Source organism: Anomaloglossus baeobatrachus, chromosome 4, assembly GCF_048569485.1.
Source record: "Anomaloglossus baeobatrachus isolate aAnoBae1 chromosome 4, aAnoBae1.hap1, whole genome shotgun sequence".
Lineage (NCBI taxonomy): Eukaryota > Metazoa > Chordata > Amphibia > Anura > Aromobatidae > Anomaloglossus > Anomaloglossus baeobatrachus.
In genome coordinates, this window is record NC_134356.1 from 263512839 (window position 1) to 263531312 (window position 18474).

The window sequence follows — 18474 nt, forward strand, 5'->3', positions numbered from 1 at the left end:
AGGTTTTGTCACCAGAACTTTAGAAAGACCTGAAGTGAGCAGTTCATGGGGGAAAACCAACGAACATATTCATTTGTTTGAATTGATTCTCTTTATATACTTTTAGGAAATGTGAAAATCTAATGTAATTTTAGGTCACTTTTATGCAGAAGTATGGAACATACTGAAGGATTCCTAAACTTTCAAGTACCACGTTGTTAACTACACTGAAAAAGATCTTTCACTTGTCAAACATTGAAAAGAGGAAACAGTTTTAAGAAGGAAACAGGAAAGGGAAGGGAGAGGTTATCTGTCTGTTGGTGAATCTTTTAAGATATATAGCAAAATGCCAACAAATTCAAATGTGTGGAGTAATGGTCATAATAGTGTCGCGGGCGGAGGAGGGGACGCTGCGCTCACCCACTGCTCGGGTCCGGCTGCTACTGCTGCTCGGTGGTGGCTCGAGCGGTGGACCGGATCCCGGGGACTCAAGCGGCATTCCTCGCCCGTGAGTGAAAGGGGGTGGTTTGGGTTTAGGGATATTGTCCGTGACGCCACCCACGGTTGTGGTGAGATTAGTGACACCACCGCTGCTCTGGACGGGGATCCTGGGAGCGATGACGGGGAGCAGCTTGGATGTTGGTTCTCCCCTCCGTGGGTAGGGGGTTGATTATCCCGGGGCCCGGTAAGGGAGGTAGGGGTGAGTGGCAGGCGGGTTACGGGGCCTGGTGAGGTGCAGGGTCGCGGGGGCAGCCAATGACGAATGCAAAGTCTCCGGTAAAACAAACGGCTGGATGGACGGGTCCCACAGACGGCTGCGGTGTATCTCCTCCTGGCAGGTTGATGGTGACTGCCTTTCCCTGCACCTGTGTTGTGTTACGGTTCCAATGACTTCCCACCGGTAACCCGCTCCCCAGCTTGGATGGAGGCTGAGGGAGCCCGCAGGCTCTGCCCCTGTGAACTGTAGCCTTGGCGGTGACTGTGTTTCCCTCTACGGTTTGAGCGGTTGCCTTCAATCGGGTCTTGACTGCTGGGAAACCCCGGAGGTTCCCTTCGCTAACGGATTTGACAAATTTGACGGCGACTCCTATCCTTGTCGGGGTCCGTAAGCCCTGCCGGATGGTGCTGGCTTCTCTTTGCTCACCGATCCGGTACCGCCGGGCCACCGCCCATCCACGGTCCTTACGGTTCGCTCCAATTAGCCTCTCCTGCAGACGGTCACCACCGTCTGCCAACCTTGCTGTACCGTCCGGGCCACACACCCGGACGCCGTCAGACAGTTGCTCTCTTGCCACTTCACTCCTCACTTCTCAAACTCCAAAACTAATCTGCCCTTCCTTTTCCTGCCTCCAGGACTGTGAACTCCTCGGTGTGCGGGGCCAACCGCCTGACCCACCCCCTGGTGTGGACATCAGCCCCTGGAGGGAAGCAACAAGGATTTTGTGTTTGGCTTAAGTGTGCCTAACCGGGGTGTGGGGTGTGTTGGTGTAGTTTTGTGACGACCTGGCTTGTCCAGGGCGCCACAATAGCAGTTACCTTGATGTATTTCAGGTGTATTTAGATTCATGTACAATATTTTTAATACCATATCTTAGAACTGGATGACTGTGTGAAACCCAGATAGTGTAAATTTAAAGTTTCATTAAAATTGGGGTAGAGCATTCTGTTGAGGACATTGCAAGGGTCACTTAGATCAGTTTATCTTACATTTTCTGAACTAGGTCCAACATGACAACACCAATCTAAAAAAAATATGTCTTCTTAAAGGGAACCAACCAGCAGGTTCTTCACATGTAAAGTACAGGCAGTGCCATACTGGCACTAGGATGCTGATTCAAATCATACCTTCAGTTTAGAAATTGGATGCTTGATTGCAGAAAAATCCTTTATCAGATCTTCAGAAATGACCTCATTAGTGCAATGGCTGGAGCATCGGGGCTGGATTTTGTGGGTCAGGTCTTCTGAAATAATTTCTCCTTCTACCTTACCTCCTTTTCTTTATTTAAAGTTTGAACCTCCACCATCATTGCCGTTGTTGGCGGTGTGTTGCAGGCAGCGGGGCGCTGCGCTCGCTAACGCTCGGGTCCGGCGCTGCTGCTGCTCGGTGGCTCGAGTGGTGGGCCGGACCCAGGGACTCGAGCGGCACTCCACGCCCGTGAGTGAAAAGGGGATTGATTATTTGGGGATTTAGTTTGTGACGCCACCCACGAGTTGTGGTGAAGATGGGCACCACCGCTGCTGGTGACAGGGATCCCGGGAGCGATGGTAGGGAGCAGCTGGGATGTTGTTTTCCCCCTCTGTGGGTAGGGGTTGGTGGTCCTGGGGCCCGGTGGTGTGACAAGGAGGCAGGGTTAGTGAGGTGCAGGGTTGCAGGGACAGCGGGGCGCGGTGCCGGATGGCACGGTTGTACTCACTCAGACAGAAAGTCACAAAGTCTCCGGTAAACCAAACGGCTGGATGGACGGGTCCCGCAGCTGGCTGCAGTGTCTCTCCCCAGACAGGTGATGGTGGCTGTCTTTCCCTACACCTATGTGTACTGTGTTGACTCCGATGGCTTCCCAATGGTACCCCCGCTCCCCGGTGTATGGATTCCGGAGGAGCCCGTTTTGCCAGCAGGCGCTGGCCCTTGGATCTCTAGCCTGTGGCGGTAGCTGTATATCCTCACGGTGCGGACGGTTGCCTTCTAACGGGTCTTTGGTTGTTAGGAAACCCCTGGGGTTCCGGTCACTATCGGATTTGACCTTTGTCGGCGGCTCCAAGCCTGGTCGGGGTCCGAAAGCCCTGCCTGTATGTGCTAGCTTCACTTCGCTCCCCGGTTCGGTATCGGCGGGCCACCGCCCGGCCCCGGTCCTACGGTTCCGCGTTGATCCACCACTCCTGCAGACGGCCACCACCGTCTGCCAACCTTGCTGTCAGTGCCTGGGCCACAAACCCAGACACTCTCCACTTTACTCCTCTCACTTCAACCTCCAAAACTGATCTACTCCTTTTCCCGCCTCCAGGCCTGTGAACTCCTCGGTGGGCGGGCCCAATCGCCCGGCTCCGCCCCACCTGGTGTGGACATCAGACTCTGGAGAGAGGCAACAAGGATTTTTACCTGTATGCCCGGTTCCTGTTTGGGTTTGCCATCCCAATAAAGTTTGTTAACAGTGCGGTGACGCTGGTGCCTGTATTACATTACTCCCTTTATGCCCCCCCTCTTTCAGGAATCTAAGGAGTAGAGGGGTATTAATATTCTCCTTGGGTTCCCATGACCTCTCCTAAGGACCAAAACCCTTCCAATCTACCAAAAAGAGAGTCCTACCCTTCATTCTCTTCATAGCAAGGATGTCTTTTACCTCAAAGATGTCTTCTGCACTGACCGTTGGAGTCAAGGTACCAGGGTTCTTGAAATAACAACTCAGAACAACAGGCTTGAGGAGAGACACATGGAAGGAGTTGGGAATGTACAAGGTGGCCGGAAGCTTCAGATTGTAAGATAAGGCATTGATTTGTTGGAGCACGTCAAAGCCACCAATGTAGCAGGGTCCCAGATTGTAGGATGGCATCTTTGAAATGGACGTACTTGGAAGAGACCCATACCTTGTCTCCGGGCCAGAATGAGGGAGGATCAAGGTGCCTCTTATCCACATGCTTCTTCATTCAGATGGAGGACTGCTCCAGGGATGACTAGGTTTCTGCCCAGATTTCAGAGAAGGTCTTGAGAAGAGTATCGGCTGTAGGATTGAGGTGAAAGCCACAGGAAACACGATCTTGGGTTGTGGTCCATACACAATAACAAATGGAGAGGACTCACTAACATGATTATTGTAAGAGAATTTTGCACATTGAAGTGTGACGCCCTGGACTAGCCAGGTAGTCACAGTTAGGCCCTTGCACAACACCCATCCCCAAATAAAGTGACACCAGCCAACCTACTAAACCCTAGTCACCTCCCTCTGGGTTTGATGTCCACACCAGGTGGGCGGAGCCAGGCGGTTGGCCACGCCAACCTAGGAGTTCACAGCCCCAGATGCAGGAAAAACTCAAAACAGATGAGTTCTGACAGTGAAGTGGAGAGGAGTGAGTCTAGTTGTGACAATGGAAGTGCGGAGTAAATCTGTCAGTGTCCTGGGTAGGAGCCCGGGAACTTTGGCTAGGAGGCAGACGATGGTGGCCGTCTGCAGGAGCCGGGAAGACAGCCTGGTGGAACCGTAGGTAGCCGGGACCGGGTAGTGGCCCGCCGGTACCGAACTGGGGAACCGACTGGAAACCGGAGCACATGAGGGGGTACTCAGAGCCTGAAAGGCGGTCTCAAATCTACCGGACCCCGTTAATTAACTGATTGAGGTCTGGACTCTAGGTCCTTTCCCAACCAAGTCCCGAAAGAAAGCAACAGCCCACCGATTCCGGATAACGGCCACCGCCAAGGCCAAGAGATCCAACGGGCTCTCCCGACATACACGCCGGGGAGCGGGACTCCCGTCGCTGAAGCGCGGCTGTCCATAACTACAAAAAGGTGCAGGAGAAAGGCGAACACCATCAACCCGTTTGGGGAACCGAAGCAGCCAGCTGCGGGCACCGACCATCATCCATTTGGTTTACCGTAGAGACTCCCTTGTGTTTGTCAGAGTGAGTACCACTGTGCCTTCGGGCCACGCACCGCCCTGCCCCGCCGAGCACCAACATCGCATCACATCCAATGGGTCCCGGGGCCACTACCCCTGCCCACGGAGGGGTTAACATCACAAGCTGCACCAACATCTCCCCCGGGGTGCCTAGTAAACAGCAGCGGTGGTGCCTACATTCACCACAAGCCTTAGGTGACGTCACGAACTTTAAACCTAAAACCCCCCTTCAAAGCGCCAGCCCCCTTGCAGAGCGACATGACCCCCGGTCCGGAGGCGCTCGAGCCACGACACATGAGCCCGGATCCGAGTGGCTCGGCTGCAGCCGAGCGCGGGGTGGTACAGAAGCAGCTTGACACAATCGTTGTGTTGCTCGTTGATGAAGTGTCGCAAGAAATTCATCAGGATCTAGTTGACTTGCTCAACCTGGCCATTGGACTGCAGATGGTAGGCCAACGAGAAGTCCAAAGTGACATCCAGCAACTATCCAGACAGCTATCCAGAACCGAGTGGTGAACTGAACACCTCTGTCGGACACAGTATGGAGGGGCATGTCTTGCAGGTGGAAGATGTGCTCAGCAAGCACTGGCACAGAAGGCAAATTGGACAGCAGAGTAAAATTGCTCATGTAGGAAAATATTTCCACTACTACACAGATAACTGTACAATAAGAGGACCTTGGCAGGTCGTGGATGAAGTCCATCGAACTCTGCTGCCAAAAAGTGGAAAGCACTGGTAGAGGAAGTAGCCACCCAGCAGGAAGCTTCTGAGGGGTCTTGTTGCGAGCACATGAAGGACAGGCCAAAACAAACTCTATAACGTCTTGACTATAGATGAGCGAACCGGTCGAGCTCGAGCTTGGTTCGCCGAACGGAGGTCTGGTTCGAGTTCAATTCGGCAAACCGATTCGGCGAACCACTCGAACCCATAGGAAACAATGGGAGGCAATCACAAACACATAAAAACACATTATAAATGTACACATACAGTTAATAAACATTGTCATAACACTTACCTGTCCCCGGGATGCGTCCTGCACTCTGTCTCCCGCCGCTTTTCAATCGGTAATCGCTGCGTCTTCCCGGTAACCAGCAGTGATGCAGGACCTATCGTGATGTCAAAATAGCCATGTGACCAGTCACGTGTCTATTATCTCATTGGCTACAGACTGGTCACATGACTATGACGCATCATGCTAGGACCTGTCATTGCATCTCTTTGGTACACGGTGCACGTTTGTGTATCGCTGTGTACCGGCGACATGGTCTAGCACACGGTCGACTCCCCGTTCTGCTTCCCCGTTCCCTTATTGACCGGCTGACACAGCCGGTCAATAACAGAGATCACTGTTGCCATAGCAATGCGCTTGGTAGCGGTGACGGTGACGTCACCGCTACCACACGCAGCGGCACCGGAATCACGTGATCGGAGCAGCGTTGATATGGCAACCCGTCGCTTACAGCCGGGAGCCTGTGGTCACTCTCACAGAGTGATTTCTGCACGGAGCACAGCGTCCTTTCTCTCATGCTGTATAATGTAGCAGAGCTGCATGTGTTGAGAAAGAAGGCAGAACAGCAGGATCGTGGAGGGCTGAGAGGGGGTAATAAACATGGAGTCCCTAAGCGTGTCTGTGTATTTATTTCTATTAAAGAATTTTTTTTCTGTGTGGTGTTTTTTTTTAACCCTTTATTGGAGATTCTTAATGGCCGGGTCAAACTTGCCCGACATTAAGAATCTCTGGCTTAATACTAGCTAGTAAAACAAAGCTAGTATTAACCCTTATTACCCAGCAAGCCACCCGGCTTCAGGGCTGCTGGAAGAGTTGGATACAGCGCCAGATGATGGCGCTTCTATGAAAGCGCCATTTTCTGGGGCGGCTGCGGACAGCAATTCGCAGGAGAGGCGCCCACAAACCTCGGGCTAACCTGTGCTGGTGATTCCAAGCCCCAGCTGCCTAGTTGTACCCGGCTGGACACAAAAATGGGGCGAAGCCCACGTTGTTTTTTTTTTTTTTAATTTCGTAAAATTCATGAATTAATTAAAAAAAAGGGCTTCCCTATATTTGTAGTTCCCAGCCGGGTACAAATAGGCAGCCGGGGGTTGGGGGCAGCCCGTAGCTGCCTGCTGTACCTGGCTAGCATACAAAAATATGGCGAAGCCCACGTTATTTTTTTTTGTAGTTTTTTGGCAAAAAAAAAAATAAAAAATGCTTCCCTGGATTTTCCATTGCCAGTGAAGGTAACACCAAGCAGTGGGGGTTAGCAGCCAGTAGCTGCTTGGATTACCCTTAGCTAGCAATACAAAAAATGCAGCGGGAGCCCATATATATATTTTTTTTTAATTATTTATTTAAATAACTAAAAACAAAAAGGGCTTCCCTGTATTTTGATTGCCTAATATCACAGTGCTGTAAAAATAAATCATTAAAAAAAAAATGACATAGCGCTCCGCAGTATTTTTGATTCTCAGCGCAGTTAAAGCAGACAGCTACGGGTTGCCACCCCCATCTGCCTGGCGTTACCTTGGCTGGCAATCAAAATACAGGGAAGCCCATTAATTTTTTTTTATTTAAAAAATAGTTAAAAAGAAAATGACGTAGCCTGAAAACCACAGCTGGCAGCTTTATCGTGGTTGGGGATCCAATGTGGAGGTCACCCCAGGCACTTTTTTATAATTATTTTATAAATAATAATAATTACAAAAAAAAAGTAGGGTCCCCCCCAAATTGGATCACCAGCCAAGGTAAAACGGATAGCTGTGGTCTGGTATTCTCAGGGTGGGAAGGTCCATAGTTATTGGCCCTTCACAGCCTAAAAATAGCAGGCCGCAGGCGCCCCAGAAGTGGCGCATCCACTAGATGCGCCAATCCTGTCGCTTCACCCCAGCTCATCCCATACCCTGGTGCAGTGGCAAACGGGGTAATAAATGGGGTTGATACTAGCTGTAAGGTCACCTGACATCAAGCCCAGCAGTTTGTGATGTCATGGCATCTGTCAGATACCTGACATCACAAACTGTCAGTACTAACAAAAAAATAGACAAAAAAAATGTATTTGAAAAAGCACTCCCCAAAACATCCCCTCTTTCACCAATTTATTGTAAGAAAAAAAATAAGGGGGTCCCACGATGACTCTGGACCGTCTAGAATATGATGGGGACATGCTCAGGGAACGTATCCCCCATTTTCTAGGAGTACAGACCCTCCATGTGAGGAGTGTGGGTGCAATGAATCTGCACCCACTCTCCCCGTGTCCACAGCAGCAGAGTCCATGTCATAACGGTTGCTAATCAGGAGAACTATTCTACATTTCCAAATATTGGTATTTGCTGATATTATTGCTATTCCATCTACTATATATTGGGGATAGGATCTTGGAGATGGAATACCCCTTTAACCCCTTCAGCCCCCGGGCACTTTCCGTTTTTGCGTTTTTGTTTTTTGCTCCCCTTCTTCTGAGAGGCGTAACATTTTTATTTTTCCATCAATCTTGCCATATGAGGGCTTGTTTTTTGCGGGACGAGTTGTACTTTTAAATGAAACCATAAGTTTTACCATATAGTGTACTGGAAAACGGCAAAAAAATTCCAAGTGCGGAAAAATTGCAAAAAAAGTGTGATCGTACAATAGTTTTTGGGATATTTTATTCACCGTGTTCACTATATGGTAAAACTGAGGTATCTATGTGATGCCTCAGGTCGGTGCGAGTTTGTAGACACCAAACATGTATAGGTTTACTTGTATCTAAGGGGTTAAAAAAAATTCACAAGTTTGTCCAATAAAAGTGGCGCACGTTTTGCGCCATTTTCCGAAACACGTAGCGTTCTTATTTTTAAGGATCTATGCCTCAGTGATGGCTTTTTTTTTGCGTCTCGAGCTGACGTTTATAATGGTACCATTTTTGCGCAGATACTACGTTTTGATCGCCTGTTATTGCATTTTGCGTAAAACTTGCGGCGACCAAAAAACGTAATTTTGGCGTTTGGAATTTTTTTGCGACTACGCCGTTTACCAATCAGATTAATTGATTTTATATTTTGATAGATCGGGCATTTCTGAACGCGGCGATACCAAATATGTGTATATTTATTTATTTTTTAACCCTTTAATTTTCAATGGGGGGAAAGGGGGGTGATTTGAACTTTTAGGTTTTTTGTTTTTTTTTTTATTTTTTAAAACTTTTTTTTTTACTTTTTTTTTTTATTTTACTAGTCCCCCTAGGGGGCTATAGCGATCAGCAATCCGATTGCTGATCGCTATCTGCTGATCACAGCAATACCGCTGTAATCAGCAGATTCAGTCACTTTGGTTTTCCCTCTGCTCTCGGCCGAGGGAAAATGAAAGTGAAACATCGTAGCAGCAGGCGTCATCACATGACCCTGTGCTACGATGGCAACCACCGATAGTCACGTGATAACACACGTGACTTCCGGTGGGGGCGGCGGTGAGTAACAAACATGGCCGCGCGCATTTAAATCTTGCTGCCAGACTTTGGCAGCAAGATTTAAGGGGTTAATGGCCGCGGGTGGAAGCAATTCCACCCGCGGCTAGCAGGCACACATGTCAGCTGTTGAAAACAGCTGATATGTGTGCCGATCCACGCCGCCTGCCCGCGGCAGGGGGCGGGGCTTAACGGGACACGATCTATGACGGATAGATCCGTCCAAGGTCGTGAAGGGGTTAAGTCCAGTTATCCAGCTGAATGAATACTAAACAACAGAGCTCGCTATTTAGATGTGTTTTCTTGTGGCGTATAACGGACTCATGTTTGGTAGTCGTTCAGCGGGGCAACTATAAAATCAAATACCTCCATTTGGAAATGTAGTATAGCTCTCCTGATCAACTATGTTCCTTACCTCATGAGCAGGGCATTGCAGTAATAATAATAATTATTTATTCATTTATATAGCGCTATTAATTCCATAGTGCTTTACATACATTGGGAACACTGTTCCCATCGGGGCTCACATGCTAAATTCCCTATCTTTATGTCTTTGGAGTGTGGGAGGAAACCGGAGAACCCGGAGAAAACCCATGCAAACATGGGGAGAACATACAAACTCCTTGCAGATGGTGTCCTTGGTGGGAATTGAACCCAGGACCTCAGTGCTCCAAGACTGCAGTGCTAACCACTGAGCCACTGTGCCGCCCATTTAGCTTACAGATGCATAACCACCACTCACTGTGTCTGAACACAGGAAGCTGAGCTGACAGCTGCTCTGTGCATGCGGCAGTGTCTATTGTGAAGGAGAGGGCCGCGGGGGATCAACGCTGCACAGGTACCGTGGGACACCGGGGAACACCGGGGGGATATAGGGGGTGACCTGGCAGGGCTTGGGGAGGAGTTTTCTGTTGCATGTGTCATGACACATGCGACAGAAATCAGAGGAGTAGGGTGAATGCGGCCAGCGCGCTGCTGTGCGCGCGGCCATCTTGGATTTCCGGGAGGGGGTTAGGGGGGGGCACTTTGGCGACAGCGGGGGACCTGAGGGGACCGGGAAGGAGATTTATCTCCCATCTGACATGTTTGTTCATGCCAGATGGGAGATAAATAATTTTTTACCGACACTGTCATTTACTGTAACGTGATCATCGGTATACGGTGTATACCTGTGATCACGTGAGCGGGGACCGGAAAAAACGGCCTAAATCATGATCTCCAGGGTCTCAGCTACCCCCTGAAAGCCCGGAGATTTTCTGACGCTGGGGGGCGCTATTCACTTATTTCTGCCTGTTGTTTATAAACGGCAGACCAAAATAACGCTTCATTCACACGACCGATATGTTTTTGCGGTCCACAAAAAACTGTTTGTTTTTTTTACGGGTGCATCCGTGTGGCATTCGTTTCTGTTCCATATACGGTCCATATGTCATCCGTGTGCCTTCCGTTTGTTTGCATACTGCAAAAAAAAACAGAAGGAGGGAAAATACATAAATATACCCAGGATCTGTGACGCCCTGGACCCCCAGGGGTCACAGGTAACAACACACAACACCACACACACCCCCACCCCAGTGAGGCACCAGCAGCCAACAAGTCCTGACCGCCTACCTCAGGTCTAGCCAGGCACACCAGGTGGGCGGAGCCAGGTGGATAGGCACGCCCTCCGAGGAGTCTGCTGGCCTGAGGCAGGGAAAGGACAAGTGAGTCGAGTGGGGAGAGGCGTAGTGAGAGGAGTAAAAGTAAAAGTGGTGAGCTGAGAGTCAGGGGCCTAGGACGGAGCCTAGGACCCCTTGGAACGGTCAGGCAGGCAGACGGTGGTGGCCGTCTACAGGGGTCCAGTCAGGGACTGAACTGCGGAACCGTAGGGATCGAGAAGAGGGTGGTGACCCTTCGGACCCGAACCGGGGAGCTAACAAGTCAACCGGAGCACCAGGCAGGGTACTCAGACCCTGTTCTAGTCCAGAAGCAACCGGGCTCAGACAAATCTACTGATTGCGGTCTGGACCTCAGGGGTTCATACCCACCCAAAGTCCCGATAGACGGCAACAGCACACCGATTCCGGATAAGAGCCACTGCCTAGGGCCAGAGATCCAAAGGGCCAGCGCCTGCGGGCAAAAGGGCTCCTCCGGTACCCAAAAGCCGGGGAGCGGACTACCGTTGCTGAAGCATAGGAGTCACTATAGCAAATTTAAAGGTGCAGGAGAAAGGCGACATCACCAACCTCACTGGGGACACACGCAGCCGGCTGAGGGCACCGATCTACACCGAACTTGGTTTACCATTGACTCTGTGTGGTTTAATCGTGAGTACACCAGTGCCATCAGGCACTGCGCCGCAAGTGAGCCTCTGCGTCTTGCAACCCCCCGCTCCTGCCACCTGGCCCCAGGACCAACAAACCCCCTACCCACGGAAGGGTCAACACCTAGCTGCGACCCACCACCGATCCCGGACGAGCCCCCGCACCCTCACCGCAGCGGTGGTGCCCATCACCTCACCACGACCCGTGGGTGGCGTCACGAACTGTTACCGGTCACCGCGGCTCCAGCCGTGAAACCAGTCCACCCCAAACCAAACAACCAAACCCCCCCTTTCCAGATCGACGTGGCCCCCGGTCCGGAGGCGCTCGAGCCACCGACAACCCGAGCCCGGATCCGAGCGGCCTGGCGGAGAGCAGCCGAGCCCCCAGCTGTACAGATCCAAAGCTTCAACCTACATGAGGCGGTCACATGTTCACTCCAGTGCCATTTTCTACTGCTTTTCACAGCGTAGAGCGCTCTGGTGATTTTCTTTTGCTTGTACACTTCATATCAGTTTTTTCTGTCATTATAGTGGCAGAAAGACACATAATGTCCCACTCTCCTGCATTTTGTAATTTTGCACCCTTTGGTTCCTTTCATGGGGCACTAAGGGATGCTTAGCCTTGTATTTATCCAAAAAAATGATGTGGGGTTCCACCTATTTTTGTAGGCAGCTAGGGTAAAGCAGACGGCTGCAGCCTGCAAACCACAGCTGGCAGCTTCACCTTGGCTGGTAATCCAAAACTGAGGGCACCTCACGCTGTTATTTAAAATTACATAAATAATTTAAAAAAAAACACGTGGGGGTCCCCCCAAAATTGGATCACCTGCCAAGGTAAAGCGGACAGCTGGGGTCTGATATTCTCAGACTAGGGAGGTCCATGGTTATTGGACTCTTCCCAGCCTAAAAATAGCAGGCCGCAGCCGCCCCAGAAGTGGCGCATCCATTAGATGCGCCAATCCTGGTGCTTCGCCCCAGCTCATCCCGTGCCCTGGTGCGGTGGCAAACGGGGTGATATATGGGGTTAATACCAGATGTGTAATGTCACCTGGCATCAAGCCCTGGGGTTCGTGAGGTCAGGCGTCTATCAGATACCCGTCATCACCAACCCAGTCAGTAATAATAAAAAAAATAGACGACAGACACATTTTTATTTGAAAAAAACACTGCCCAAAACATTCCCTCTTTCACCAATTTATTAGAAAGAAAAACAAATCCAGGTCTGCTGTAATCCAAGCGGTTCCCATGACGATCCATACCATAGTCCCTGTCCCAGTCAATGAAGAACAGAATGTTCCCCATTGGCTGGGAGAGCAATGCAGTGACCTGAGCTAACATCAATAGGTCAGCCCAGGTCACTGCAGGGCATGACAAGTGCTGCTGTCAGGAGCATAGCGAGGTACATTACCTGCACTGATCTCCTGCACTGCTGATAGCAGACCTGTCACTGACTTCAATGACCTTCACAGCCAAGTATCGCGGGAGCCTGTGACGTCACCCATAGTGACAGTCTCTGGTTGGCAGCGAGAGGAGGAGATGTGACAAGCGGCGGCCATGGAGGACAGTGACAGCTGAGGTCGAGAGGGCGGGACTTCATCACCGCAGGTAAGCCGAGCAGGGCCATGTGTGCGGAGTGCGAGGTGGGCGAAGCCCAATGGGGCCATGTGTGCAGAGTGTAAGGTGGGCGTAGCCAAGCGGGGTAATGTGTGCAGAGTGCCAGTTGGGTGGAGCCAAGCGGGGTAATGTGTGCATAGTGCCAGGTGGGCGGAGCCAAGCGGGGCCATGTGTGCGGAGTGCCAGGTGGGCGGAGCCAAGCAGGGTAATGTGCGCAGAGTGCAAGGTGGGCGGAGCCAAGCAGGGTAATGTGTGCAGGGTCCCAGGTGGGTGGAGCCAAGTGGGGTAATGTGTGCGGAGTGCAAGTGGGTGGAGCCTAGCGGGGCCATGTGTGCGGGCGGCGGAGTGCAAAGTGCTTGGAGCCTAGCGGGGCCACGTGTGCGAAGTGGGTGGAGCCTAGCGGGGCCATGTGCGCTGAGGACGCCAGTGCCGGGGACTGCATGGCTGGGGATAGGTGAGTGTGAGTGTGTGTGTGTGTACATGCCGAGTGCAGGAGGGGGCGGAGCCCAGCGGGGAAGTGTCGGCTCCCTGCACACATAACTAGGATAAATATCGGGTTACTAAACAAAGCTCTTTGCTTGGATACCCGATGTTTATCTTGGTTACCAGCTTACCGCAGGCTGCCAGCAATGGCTTCCTGCACACTGTAGCTGTAAAAAGCCCTGCTTTTGCTGATAGAACCGTTCTCGAACGTAACTCAAACTGCCGAACTTTTACCAAGAAGCTCGAGTTCGACTTTTAACCCCCAAAATCACTCGAACCGCGAACTGGAAAACCACGAACCACGAACCGCGCTCAACTCTAGTCTTGATGCCGCATTGGCCACAAGTAATGTCAAGAGATCAGCTGAATGGACTTCTTCTGTCAGGGTTGACCTGTCAACTTGGAAAAATGACCCCTCCGAAGAATATGCTTCCTGTCTGATTCAGCGACAAACATCTTTCCAGGAAGAATTCAAGACGTGTCAACTGGAGCCACCATGAGCATCTTGGAAGGTTTGATAATATGTTGAGGCTCCTCCTCCTTGTCAGTAGATAAAAGCATCTGGTGAATGCATCTGCCTTGACGTTCTATTCAACTGGCCAGAACTGGAGAACAAAGTCAAAGCGGGTGAAGAACAATGACTATTGGGCTTGACGTGGGTTCAGTCTCTGAGCCGTCTTTAAGTAGACCAAATTTTTAGGGTCGATGTAGATGACTACAGGATGTACTGCTGACTCCAGTAAGTATTATTACTCCTCCAGAGCCATCTTGATAGCAAATAATTCTCAGTTGCCAATCATGCAATTACGCTCAGATGCAGAGAAGGCTCTGGAATAGAAACTGAAGGTTACCATCTTCCTGGAACCTGATTTCTGTGTGATGATGGCTCCAGCCCCGGAGGAAGATGCATCCACTTCCAAGAAGAATTGTCTGTTCATCTCTGGTTTATACAACAGTAGGAAAATAAGAGCAGGAAAGAAGTACAAAACAGCAGGGTTACATTCCAGAACTGCAAAAAAGCACAACTAAGCACAAATTTCACCAGGGCGAACCCGGGACACCACACCTCACAGACCAACATAGATTAACCCATAGCTGGCATGGGTAGAAGGATTCCAACAATATATATAAGAGGGGAGCAGATGTAATAGGTCTCCCCACAACATATGATTAAAGGGGCAAGCAGACTAATAGAGATTAACTCTTGCCAGCCTCCCTAGGAATCAGCAGACAGCAGGTCAATGCCTGAGTCTGCCTTTGTTGATCCCAGACACAAGAAAAACCATTGAGCATAATCTCAGAATCTGCAGTCAGAACACAGTCCAATACCGCCATGACAGTCGGAGAAGTTTGTGGAAAAACTCTGTGGCATCCAGTTTGTCCTTTTGTCACTAAATGTAACTGTTCTGCTGTTTGTACATTTCCATAAAATTATATTTTTCATTTACACTGTTCCTAATTATGACAGACGTATTATTACATTATTCATTAAGTCAACAGACATGAGTCAATGTTCCATGGGAGACTGAAGGGTGCCCTTTTTGTATGCTAATTTGTGGAATGTCTGTTGATTACGGATTGCATCAGCCCCCTGCGGTGTACTAGTTTGCATCATTTGGAGGACAATTATGCAGTCTAATTCACCTTGCTAACAAGCTAGGAAACAGCCATGTTTATCCCTACATCTTCTGGAACACAATGCCATGAAATGGGAGCTAAAAAATTAGTGATATAAAAAGACCCATGCTCCTGTCACCTGTGTGATTGTACAGGACTTTGGAGAACCTAGGTTTGAATTATCTGGTCACCTAGCCACATACCCTTGATTGGCTTCCTAAGCTTGCTGCTCTTTCCTCTAAGTGGGTGCCTGTCAAAAACGTGTGGCTTCCCACTGGTGTAGTGGCCCTTGAAGCCCCAAAGTCGTGGAGGTTCTAATCTCTGGGGAGCCAGCGGAAATGTTACTGTTACTTGCACCATTTAGTGTTCTTTGTGAGAATGTGCTACATGCTGTTGTCTGTTGGCAACCCAATAATGTTTTTTCTGGAGTGTAGTAACCTCACCCTGTGTTGTCTCAGTAGTGCTCTGCCCTTGAGAAAGGAGTACAGGCATTCAGTGGGATGAGCCCAAGTCTATGTGATATTTCTAAACACAGCCAGGCCAGCAGACAAGGGCAACCCTGACCCTCGTGTTTCTCGCTACACATGAGGCTTGTCTGCCCATAATATCTACAGTATCCATTCAGCTAATATAAAACCTCAATTTTTTTATAAAATGTAGCATGAAAATTAGCGAGCAGGTCTTGATGAATTTGGCCTGGTGTGTCCAGTTTAAAATGAAAAATTTGGTGAAAGAACCTCTTTAAAAGATGTATGATGTTTATAGATTATTTTTCTCTATGATTAATCTATTACTACATACCAAACAATGTTTTTTGTGGTTTTTCAGACAATTACGTGCCTAGGAAATTCAACACACTGTCAATTTCAAGCTCCTAATCTAGGTGAAAACCCACAGACTTACACTATGAACCTAAGAATTCAAGACAGTACCATAATTTGTGGAGAATTAATTTATAAGAAGCACCCTAGTTTCAAGACTTTCATTCTACTAAATTATAACAATAATGAAATTGAACTCCTAATAGAGGTAAGTGTGACAACATATTTTTATTTCTTATTGTGGTAAGATGTGATCTGTCTAATCTAGCACTGAAATATAACAGTAAATAAACCCTCATTGATGTGTTTGTGTAACGAGGGCAAGAAATCAACTTCCCTTGTTAGAATGGATGAAATATAACTAGCCTAGAGATGAGCGGATTGCTTTGCGCAACCCACGGTCCAGGTCAGTGCTCTCTGCATAAGGACAGGAGCTGTGAAAATCTCTTTACTGTCTGGGACTCAGCTTATTACCAGGGACTGACGAGACTTTGACTGTACACTACAAAGATAGCATCACAACAACCAAATCTACGAACCCAGAAGCTCAGGAAATTTGGGTAGCTCTTGTTCCCAGCCAGAGAGCATTGCCTTGGCCTGTGAACCAAAGTTACGCAAAGCAATCTGCTCATCTCTGCCCTTCATGTTTTATTTCCCATAGTTTTTATTTGTTTATTTATTTTACTTGCTTATATAGCACCATTAATTTTCACAGCACTTTCCTGATATCATCATCATTGTCTCCATTGGGGCTCACAACCTAAATTCCCTATCAGTATGATTTTGGAGCGTGGGCGGAAACTCACTCAAACGCCATACGGACGTTGTCATTGGTAGGATTTGAAGGCTGAGCCCAGCACCTACAAAGTAACAGTGCTAACCACTGAGCCACCATGCTGAGATGATCTATTTATGTACCCATTAATATCTGCTGGCAATATATGAATTTGAAATTTACTGATACAAAAGCAATACTCCTATTAGGACCAGAAATATTTGGACAGTGACACAAATTTTGTTATTTTTACCTGCTAACCAAAACATTTTCAATATACAGTTATGTAATCAATATGTGGTTTTAAGTGCATATTCTCAGCATTAATTTGAGGGTATTCACATCCAAATTGGAGTAAGGGTTTAGGAATTACAGCTCTTTAACATCTAGCTGCCTCTATTTAAAGGGACCAAAAGTAATTGGATAAATATCTCAAAAGCTCTTTAATGGGATGTGTCGGCTATTCCCATATTAATCCATCATCAAGTATGCAGTTAAAAGGTCTGGAGTTGATTCCAGATGTGGCATTTGTATTTGGAAACTGTTGTTGTAAACCCACAACATGCGGTCAAAGGAGCGCTCAATGAAGAAGAAACAGAACATAATCGGGCGGAAAAAAAAGAAGAAATCCATCAGAGAGATAGCAGAAATGTTAAGGGTGGACAAATCAAAAGTTTGGAATATTCTGAAAAATTGAGCACACTGGAGAGCATGGGAACTCAAAGAGGCCTGGATGTCCAAGGGAGATAATAGTGTTGGATGCTCACAGAATCCCTTCCTTAACGAAGGAAAACCCCTTCACTAAATCCACCCAAGTGAAAAACACTTTCAAAAAAGTGTTTCAGTATCTAAGTCTACCATAAAGAGAAGTGTTTCTGAGTGTAAATAGAGAGGGTTCTCCACAAGGTGCAAACCATTAATAAACCTCAAAAAATAGAAAGACCAGATTAGACTTTGTTTTTCCAGAATTGGGCTGGCTTCTTTAGATGCTTTTTGACATTCTATGAACAGATGAAACAAAGATTAAGCTATACCAGAATGATGGGAAGCAGAAAGTATGCTGAAGGCTTGGAACGGCTCATAATCCAAAGCACACCACATCTGTAAAATATGGTGGAGGCAGTGTGATGGCATGGAGATGCCTGGCTTCCAATGGCACTGGTCACTAGTGTTTCTTGATGATGTGACTGAAGACAGAAGCAGCCAGATAAATTCTGTAGTGTACTAGGCTATACTTTTTGCTCAGCTTCAACCAAATGCAGAAAGGTTGATTGGACGTCGTCTCACAGTACAAATGGACAGTGACCCAAAATATACTGCGAAAGCAATGCAGAAGTTTTTTAAAGCAAATAAGTAGAATATTCTGCAATGGCAGAGTCAGTCACCAGATCTCACCCCATCGAGCATGTATTTTACATAGTTAACACAAAACTTAACTCATAAAAACAAACAAACAAGCAACAACTGAAGTCAGCAGCAGTATAGATCTGGCAAAGCATCACAAAAGAGGAAACCCAGCATTTGGTGTCCATTGCTTCCAGACTTCAGGCAGTCATTGCCTGTAAAGGATTCTCTATGAAGAATTAAAAATGAATATTTTATTTATGGTAAAGTAAATTTGTCCAGTTACATTTGAGTCTCTAAAATGAGAAGGCTTTGTAGAAAAATGGCTGCAATTCCTAAACGTTTCACAAGATATTTTTGTTCAACCCCTTTAATTAAACCTGAAAATCTGCACTTCAATTACATCTCAGTTGTTTCATTTTAAACCGAAAATAGCGGCACCAAGACCCCAAATCACCAAGGTTTGGTCACTGTCCTAATATTTCTCTTCCTA

The 18474-nt window shown here is 48.3% G+C and overlaps 1 protein-coding gene across 3 annotated transcripts in view; it reads left to right on the forward strand.

The window, feature by feature from the left end:
• The window catches only part of PLXNC1 (plexin C1), a 346034-nt gene that overhangs the window by 189366 nt on the left and 138194 nt on the right, over window positions 1-18474 (forward strand). For all 3 annotated transcript variants that reach the window (XM_075344806.1, XM_075344807.1, XM_075344808.1), the window contains exon 13: window positions 15870-16070. In XM_075344806.1, the coding sequence (XP_075200921.1) occupies window positions 15870-16070 (201 nt within the window). The remainder of the gene's footprint in view (window positions 1-15869; window positions 16071-18474) is intronic.